The sequence below is a fragment of the Cyprinodon variegatus genome, unplaced genomic scaffold (assembly GCF_000732505.1).
Source record: "Cyprinodon variegatus isolate N-32 unplaced genomic scaffold, C_variegatus-1.0 Scaffold1069, whole genome shotgun sequence".
NCBI lineage: Eukaryota > Metazoa > Chordata > Actinopteri > Cyprinodontiformes > Cyprinodontidae > Cyprinodon > Cyprinodon variegatus.
In genome coordinates this window covers 229,774-239,755 of record NW_015151522.1, presented here as the reverse complement: position 1 = coordinate 239,755, position 9,982 = coordinate 229,774, and the positions used below count along the sequence as shown (strand labels likewise).

The 9,982-nt window shown below is 37.6% G+C and overlaps 1 protein-coding gene across 1 annotated transcript in view; it reads right to left on the bottom strand.

Moving 5' to 3' along the window:
* Positions 1 to 9,982, bottom strand: part of LOC107101249 — a 31,921-nt gene that overhangs the window by 5,630 nt on the left and 16,309 nt on the right. Inside the window, exons 2-4 of the mRNA XM_015400090.1 lie at positions 6,954 to 7,259; positions 1,663 to 1,947; positions 1,485 to 1,580 (exon numbers count right to left, since the gene is read on the bottom strand). Of these exons, the coding sequence (XP_015255576.1) occupies positions 1,485 to 1,580; positions 1,663 to 1,947; positions 6,954 to 7,259 (687 nt within the window). The remainder of the gene's footprint in view (positions 1 to 1,484; positions 1,581 to 1,662; positions 1,948 to 6,953; positions 7,260 to 9,982) is intronic.

Here is a 9,982-nt window from a genome sequence, read left to right as displayed (position 1 = left end):
TTCCTGTTAAAAGGGAGTTTTTCCTCTCCACTGTCGCTACAGGCATGCTTAGTGTGAGGGATTGTATTTGAGTCAATGAGTTGATGCAATCAGCTGGTTTTCCTTAGATAGAAAATTTTGTATAAATTTGACTGTATGATCTGGTTGAACTGTAAAGTGCCTTGAGATGACTTGTGTTGTGAATTTGGCGCTATATAAATAAACTGAATTGAAATTGAAATGTGTGGGAACACTCAAATTTCAATTTTGATTAAATTAAGAGTGAGGGCAGAACCACCACACCTAAAACCCTCTCAGGTCATCGCTCACCACTGTTGAGAGGCACCTCTATCCTTTATCCTTCTTCTCTGTTTCTTACATCCTTAATGGATGAAATTCTGTATTTATAAGATGAAAAGTAAGCATAGCAAAATAATGCTGTTCTTCATTTAAGCCCAAATATATTCCTACCCTTAGTCGATTTATACTTCAAATGATAATTATACCAACATATTTTATCATAACTGGCATTATAACTGGGGCAGCTTAGCCAGAGGATAAACTTGAATATTACAGTGGAACTGTGGAAAAAAAGTTAAAAGGCCCCTATGTGAGGCAAAATCTACTTATTTTGAGCTTCTAACTATGTTATAATGCTATTCACTTCTTCATCCATGTCTGAGTAATTGTTGTTAATTTCCTCTCTGAGCAGCAGTCCTTCCTCATCCTTGAAAAAGAAGTGGTCATGACAGGTCTACATAGAGGTGTCATGTCAATATTTAATACCATTTCTACAGCCGCTCTAGGACGACATCATGAAGTGAAGCATTTCCAACAGAGGGAGAGTAGTGAAAGTATTCATCTGTCTTCCAGTTTGAAAGAAAACTATTTATATTTGATTACAAACAAATGCCCTTTAGTGCCAAATAATCTAACCATACATATGTCTACAGTTGACTTTGGAAGGCTTAAAAAAGCAGGACAGAGAACTCTTAAGAATGTGGATGATGGCAAAGAGGCCTTCCAACATAAAAGAACTGAAGCTTTCCATCAAAATCCTAAAGGAGACATAGAAAAATGGGCTCAACAATTATAAATAATAAATAAAGGTGCTATAATTCACAATTGAGAATCATACCGATACTTTTCAAAAAAACGATTTTCCAAGATAAGCAATAGCACAGCATAATGTATTTTGAAGTGTATAGTGCTGTTGGTTTTTATTAGTATTGCCTCTTTCCTACCAACACAAACCTCCTGGATGGAGCATTTATTTTTTATCTAACTACTGTTTGCTAGCGGTGCCATTTAGGAATAAAACCAGCTAACAAATAAATTATTCAACATTGAAATAAAATTTTAATTTTGTCTATATACAAAATATATCCAAAAGAAAAAAGGTTATTTGAATATTTTCTAACATCGGCACTGATGTTTATATCCATGAGATGATAGATAATATCTACTAATTGAGCTAGAGTAAAAATGAGTATATTAAAACTTGCCGTGTGTTTGTCTTGTTGTGTTTTCCTTCCTGATCATCATCCAGACGACCAGAGTAAAGATCAGAATGAAGCTGCTGAAGACAATTGGAGCCCAGTCTATCAAACGACATAAAACATAGTCATCTAATGAGAAAAGCATTTTAGATAAATAACTTCTTCATAGTTAGTTGAAGCTTACAATATCTTTGATGATCAGAACTTTCTTTCTTGTTGAACCAACAGAATGTCGTCACATTAACATGTAGAGTCTTGTTTCCTGCAAGGTTGGCTGCTACACATCTATAAGATGAGTCTCTGTCCTGTCTGTAGACAGTGATGGGTAAATAGACAGCAGAACTGCTCTGGTTCAGTATCTCCTCGTCTTTGTACCACAGCAGAGACGTCAGATTGTCCACAGAACAGATCAACCAGCAGCTCTCAGAGCTCACAGTCAGAGTTTCTACTGCAGGAGTCGGAGGAGGATCTGGAGGATAAACACATTGGAGATCAGTAATCTTATTACAAATAAAGATTTTTATTTACACACCTTAAACAGAGCTCAAAAGATATGCCAGCAGTTCTTCGCCAGTTATCTGAAAAATCTTCTCATCTTCACTGCTTGTTTTTCCACATTTTAGTGCAAAATAATTTATTTAATGCCAACCCCAATTAGGGTGGGAATTCCATCAATCCATTTTTCGTTACTCTCATCCCAAGTGGGATCACGGGGGGTGCTAGTTCCTATCTCCAGCTGTCTATGGGTGAGAGGCGGAGTACACCCTGGACAGGTCACCAGTCCATCACAGGGCAACACAGAGACAAACAGGACACGCACACTATTCACTCACACCTAAGGAGGATTTAGAGAAGCCAATCAAACTAACAGTCATGCTTTTGGACTGTGGGAGGAAGCCGGAGTACCCGGAGAGAACCCACGCATGCTCAGGGAGAACATGCAAACTCCATGCAGAAAGACCCAGAATCAAACCCAGAACCTTCTTGTTACAGGGCAGGAGTCCTCAGGGTGGGAAATATGTAATGTAATTAAATCATATACGGACCATCATATAATGTTCTGTGAACACACACCCAGCTAGCTGAGTGTTAGACAACAAATTAAAATCGCCACTTGGATGAATCCTGTCCTTAAGTGACTGACTGCCCACCCGTTTTCAACCATAGAAATAGAAAAAATATTCTTGCTTTGAACAATTAAGGTTTGTGTTTCAATGCAGGATCTGTCATTTCCTGAATGTCATAAAGACGTTTTAAAACAAATGCAGATCATTTGTATAATTTTTGTAACATACCGACTGTGCAAAGACACATGTATATAATGTCTGCTTTGCACATCTAATTTTGTCCAGTGTCCAGTGCAGAATGAAATGCCAGATGATGCATTATTTTCCAACGTCTGCCACACATCTATATATATAATCTATATCTATAATGTCTGCAGGACTGTTACACACATACAAACAATACATAAAGTAAAGTTAGCACCGAACATTTAATCAAATAAAAACCTACAATTTCATAGAACTAGCTTGAATAACTTAAACAAAAGCAAAATAATAAAAAAAAATCTATCAAAATGAAAAAAAATGAAAGTCAGATAACTTTGCTTTTACGGAATGTTGAAAAAAAAAAAACTCATGAAAGAGGCCTGGACATTAATGATGGTATACTTGAAGAAGTTCAGTTTAGGCCAATGGACAGGAAGATTTCTAGAAGATGTTTCACCGAGTGGTGGGGAGCACCACTTGCTTGACCATGACCTGGATGACAGAGAATCTTCACAGATAAATACTGATGGTACCTCTAGAAAATACTGAAAAAAATGTGACCAATAGCAAATCTTCACTTAAGGTGTTTCCACCAATTAGCATCAAATGTCTAGAATCTTTTGACCCCGTAGCTCCTTTATTTTTGTAGCTTGTACACAAACAAATTGTAAACCCAAATGCCATTGGACACTAAAATGATATTATAAATCCCACATGCTTGTGATGTATCTGATTTGGAAGCTAAGAGATTCTACTTTCTTGAGATATGAGTACAAACTCAGTATGTTTTACACAAGCTATTTATCTTTAAACATGTCTAAAATTATCCCCTTTTCTCTCGCAAAGAAATGCAATTCTTAATATTCAATATATTAGGTATAATTCATAGTTGACCACTCCAACTCTCTAAACTTGTTGTTCATGTTATAGACAAGAAATGAGTCAAATTTCAGATCGCTAGTCATAAGCACTGTGACACCTTTCGTATCCAAAAGGTCAATAAGGCAAAACTGATTCAAATTAGAACCAAAAGTGGACCTACACTTACTCGAGTTAGACAAGATGCCTTTTAGTGCATTATTTATAAAGGGCTCAAAAACATAAATTTAAAAAAAAAAAAAAAAAAAAAAAAAAAAAGGACGAATAACAGCCATCTCTAATATGTAAAAAACTTAAATTCCATCCAGCTAGAAAAATATGGTTGGATGATGCATGGATGTTTCCCTTTCAGCTACATCAGGGATTACCCTCCTTTAAAAGCAGCAGAATCAAATTAGAAATTTGTCCCACATATTGTTGACAGCCAAAGTCTATGTATTGAACGTTATATTTCAAAAATCATTTACACACTTCATTTACTCTATTATTTCTGCTTTAATTCTTCTAGGTTTCCTATAGACAAAAGGATATGTTAAATTTAATCATATCATGTAATTTTCTTGTAAACTTTCTGGTTATCTTGGAGATATATATTTTTTTGCATTTTGCATTTCTGTGTTATGGTTCTCCCATTTTGGGACTTAGTTTTTAATTTTCACTATCTAAGTACTTCTGTTTTGTTGATCTTTGGTTAATTTTCAATTTTGTGTTATATTTAAACCCATTTTTAGGTACTCTCTATTGCCCCCTTGTGCCTGTCTCCTTTCCCCCTCCAAGGTCCCTGCTGCAGAGACGCCATCATCACAGCTGTCCTCCAGAGGTCCTCCTTCTTTAAGATACTTCTGTTAGTCTATAAATCTCTGTATGGCTTAGCACCTAAATACATCACAGACTTGCTATCAGTGTATCAACCCTCCAGACCACTCAGGTCTTCTGGCTCCAGCCTGCTCTGCATACCTAGAACCAGAACTAAACATGGAGAAGCAGCATTTAGTTCCTATGCTCCACTTATCTGGAACAAACTTCCAGAAAACTGTAAAAGTGCATAAAGCCTGAGTTCCTTTAAATCAAGACTAAAAACACATTTGTTTAGGATTGCCTTTGACTGTTGTAGTTAAACAGTTCAACTGAAACATCATTAGTTCAGCTTTTTTATTTTCTTTAGTCCAACTGTTTTTTAATATTCTTTTTTGTTTCTACATTTTATTTGATTTGATTTTTTTTCCTACTTGCTTTGATTCTGTTTTATTTTCCTATATTTTAATAATTTAAAGCACTTTGCATTGTCTTTGCTGAATTGTGCTATACAAATAAATTTGCGTTATCTTGCCTTCGTCGCCGTCCTCCAGAGACTGCTTCTTAGTTGCCCACCTCTGGTGGTTGTTTTGGACTCTGGTTTTAGTTTCTTGTGCTTGTTTCCTTTCTCCTTGGCTTCCTTCTATTTCCACTCACACCTGCTCCATATTTAGCTCATTAGCCCATCCTTTGTTCTATTCTCCTTATATACTCCACCTCTGCAGTGACTCAGTGCTGGTTCCTTGTTGTTTAGTTGCTGTTAGTTGCTTCCTCGTCCCTGGCCTCCCACTTGACTTTCCCTGATGGTTTCTGGTTTTTTGGTCCCTAGTATTTTGTATTTTTCAATGTTTTTCTCAGTTATTCTTTAAACCAACAACAACTAATCTCTGCCTAACTGGTCTCTGCATGTGTCCACTCATGTGCAACTGGTTGCTTATGCTGGTGAAGATTCTCAGTCATCCAAGTCATAGTCATTCCACAAAAGTAAAAAAAAACAATCCATTAGACTTGGTTTCCAAGTTTGAAGACCTTTTGCTTTCAAGAAATTCAAATTCCCTGACAATTTGAATTGAAAAAGCCTCTTGATTGGAGTAGCATTGAAACATCTAAATTGGGTATAAATCTGACTTAAAAGACAGTACATAAAGTAAGTTTATACCACATCTGCACTACATTTAGTGCATCCCTGGAGGCTGAAATTAGATGTGTGGTAAACATTGCAAAAAATATGTTATCTGGCCTTTCATTTTACACCTCCAAAAGACAAAAATTAGATGTGAAGCAGTGACCTAAACACATACATCATATGCATGTGCAGATTGAGAGTAAAGTGCTCTGATAAGGACACAAGGAAAAATCAGATCTCTAACATAAGATGGAGCTTTGCCATTTAAGGCTTTATATGTGAGAAGGAGGATTTTAAATTGTTTTCTAAATTTAACAGGAAGTCAATGAAGAGAAGCTAAAATTGGAGAAATATGATCTCTCTTGTAAATTTTTGGATCAGCTGAAGGCTTTTAACTACAACTGCTCTATTAATGGCTGCATCACAGAGAAAAGTCTGTTTTACTGCCTTCATCTGAGACCATGAAGACTCAGTGAAGTGATTGTACTTTTTAAGGAAATCTACCTGCAAGATTTCCTGGGGTTTTGCATCAGTGTGCTGAGCATTTCAAACAGGATTGCTTTCATAACATTTGCACTTACAAAGCAGGCTTCTCTACACACCTTACAGTGAAGAGTGGAGCCATACCAACCGTCCGTTGCAAAGCTGGGTCCTTAAGAGCTGGACAGGGCTTTACTGTGTTGGACTGCTAAGGCCGCTAATACATTAGCAATGCAGCTAACATTTATGTCCTCGTATGTTCTGATAAACTTTTTAATGGCTTTTATAAGATGGATAATCTCTGTGTTTCTCAAACAGTCTTTTCTTAACAGGATATTTGCAGTAATTCTGATTCTGTTGATTCTGATTGCTTATGTTACTTTTGTCAGTAGCAGCTCAGTTAGTTAACTACAGCAGACAGAGGCTGTAGCACCTCGGCCTAAATGTGTAGTGCAAGCGTACTTGTTGCTTTGATTATGGAAAGGTTGTTTACACTCTAGGGTGTCTAGCTGTCCCTTTAAAAGTTGGATTAACCGTTTAGAAAAAATGATCTGTGCTCTGTATTGAGATGATTAGAGGGAGATTTGTCTGTATTTCTGCAAGAATAAAAAAAGTTAATTATTATTGTTAATAACTTACACGATTGGCATTGAGTGGTTATCTGGTTGTCATGGTTTTGGGTGGTGTAGGCGGCGCAGACTTTGGGAGGGTGTGGAAAGTCAAAACAGCTTGTCCAGAGGAGGACTGAATGAATTCTCTGGTACACACTGCCTATCTAATCTGAGAGGAATTTCCCTTCACAAACCTCAAATACATGCTCTGGGGGGGCTTATTGTTAATATTTTCAAAATTTTACCTTTAAATGCTAAAAATAAAGTGAATTCTACAATCTGCTTTGATAATTAATGAGACGTTGTAACTCACCATAAACTATGAGATTGTGGGAAGTAGTGAAAACTCTTCCTCTTTTAGAGTCAATGGTATAAATTCCTGAGTCGTTCCTCTGCAGGTCCGTGATTGTAAAGAGTCCAGAGTTTCTGTTCCAGTGTAGTTTGTTCATGTAAATCTCCTCAACAAACCTAAGTTTTCTGTCTTTCACCAAAGCAATGTTCTTCATACTTTTTAAAAGAAATCCATACTCCAGCACAGGCTCAGGTAAAGAGAGGTTCCCTCCGACAATTCCAGTCAGATTCTTCTTTACTTCATGAGCTGCAGATAATGTGATCAACACTGTAAACACCAACAGATACAGATTAACACTTAACTTCAAATTGTTATGCCTTATCTCACTAGATAAGTCACTGGATACAAATCTAAAGAGGTTAAAGAGGTTTAAAACAGCTTAAACGAAAGTAAAACATGGTCATTCTGATTGGTTGGTTTTATCATTATTTCAAAACTAACAGTTGGCCTTTTATGTGTCTTTAAATCAGGAACATTCATAATAGGTTCTTACTATTGCATCTTTTTAGTTAGTACAGTTTAACTTAAGAGGCTGTGATAGGAAACTGTAGAAACATTTTGTGGGAGTTTCTAGCTGGATTTACAATAAGTTAAAAAAAAAATATCTGCCCCTTGGCTCAGTGAAAACCAAAGTATATATTTCTAAATTAAGGAAGGCCCCAGATGTTATCTGTGTCTGCGTAACATTTTCCTCAATTTGCATACATTTTACTCTGTGATATTTTCTGTGCAGTAAGAAGTAAATACATCAGTATCCTCCATCTTCTGTTCCGTATTGTAAGTGATGTTTCTACACATTCAGCCTTACATTATATTACTTGTGTGCACACTGTGTGTGATTTTAACAGGAAAAAACCTTCAGTAGAACCAGGGTCAGTGTGAGCGGAAATCTGCTGAGGCCGACTGGGGTTCAAGGAGACAGAAGCAGAGACACAAAAAGCAGCTGTAAAAGGCGGCCCCGTCCAGGAAACACACAGCCAGGCAGACGAGCTCTAAGCCAGCTCCCATGCCAGAGGATGAAGAGAGCACATCCAGCCAGTCACAGTCAGAGAAACAGGACCACACTGGAAAACAGGCCAAGCTCCAACATCTATAAAAGGTGTTGATTGCAGCAGCATAGATGGTATTTTTCTCTAGGATGGAGTCTCAATGAGAAACAGCAATAGAGAATCAGCAATAAGCAATCAGGAAATATCAAATATTTAGGAATTACTGTGTCATCTAAATTAGCTGAGTTACCAAACTCAACCACATCCCTCTTTTAAAAAAGATAGAAGAGGACCAAGAAAGGTGGAAATTGCTTCCGATCTCCCTTAACTCCACCCGCAAAAAACTACTGTAGTCAGTTCCTGTATTCTAAATTATACAGGACACTGACTAAACTGGATGATACAATATCTCTTCCTATTATGAAATGTGAGGAGGATTTATCAATCAGTTTTGAACAAAACATCTGGGCTCAGATATGTCTAAGAACTTTTAACATGACAAGGAAACCCCAATTTACAACTAATACAATACAAAATCCTCCACAGAGTGCACTATACAGGTCAAAGATTATTATCTTATTGCAGATGCTTACCCCTTCAGGGGTTTGCACTCTGCTATTGAGGAAAGGAGAGGGAGGGGGAGTGGGAATGTTCCCGGCCTGGATGTCTATTGTCACTTGTGTGGTGAGTGGTTTCAATGGTAATGTAGGTGAGGGATCACATCTCTGGTGGGGTGGTGGGATGTGGATGTTAGAAGGCTTCGGGTCTGGCTCCCTGTCCCTGTCCCTGTCCCTTGTTTTCTGTCAGGTTGGGGTCTGAACTGCTCCCCCTCCCAAGCACATCTCAAGTCTCCACCAAGTGCAGAGCCCATTACCCCTGTCCTGCTCTCCCTCCGCTGGCTGGCGCCTGGGCTCGCCGGTGCACTGGTGGAGCTTGGTGTTTGGGAGTGGATGCCTGGGCTGCTACTGGCTTATTCCTGGTGGCGGCTCCACAGGGCCTGGCCCACCGGGGCCCGGCTGTGGCTCCCGCCGGGGATGGGACACCCCTTAAAAGCAATTATTTACATGTGTTGAAAGGCTTAAGTTGAAATATAACATCATAACTTCTGGAGATATTTATAATGCTAATCTAGGTGAACTGGCAACTATAATGCATCTCTCTCTCTCTCTTGCACACGCATGTGTGAGCGTCTGCTGCATGTGTGAAGTTGAACTAGAACGAGTGTGAGGTTATCTAAAGGTTTGAACTTCACTTTTTATTTTTTTGTTTCATTTGTTTGTTTTTTTTTGTTTCATTTTGTTTCGCACATTCTGTTTTCGCTGCTGCTTCAATGGTGTATTTTCCAGCAGCACCAAGCTTTTAGCTCTGTGTAATGGCTGACAAGTTACAGTGCTGCAGGAGCCTTTTATGCAGACATGGTATTAAAACAGCAGTTGCTGTGAAGAAGTGTGGTTAACCCTGCTACAAAGACCATCCTATCTAATTTGCCACCTTTCATCAGCGATGATGTGTTACTGGTCAGGTCAAGTCAACAATGAAAATGAAAGATGTTTTTTTCTGAAATAGAAAATTGTTTGTTGACTCTGCTAAATGGTTAATGAGACAAAGGACATCTGATGGGTTAAGGGAGACTGAAGTATAAAGAATTTGAAAACAAAAAATCGGAGCTCAATTTTTTTTTAAAAGACCTGCCCTCTCCACTTAAAAAAAAAAATGCATGTGCAAGAGTATGCACAAGCCCATTTTTTCACATGCACCTAGGGCTGGGTAATATAGAAAAAAAGCTTATCGATAAAAAAAATGCATATTGATCGATATCGATAATTATTGAAAAGATTTGAAACCATATTTTATGTGCAGCTCTGCCTGGACTTTTTATAATATTGCTAAATGATTTAATTTTAATAAAGAACACAAACACAGACTTCCAATTAAATATTTATTTAACCAACTTTTTTAACCATAACAGAATTGTTTTAAACTTAAGAGACCTGAGTTATG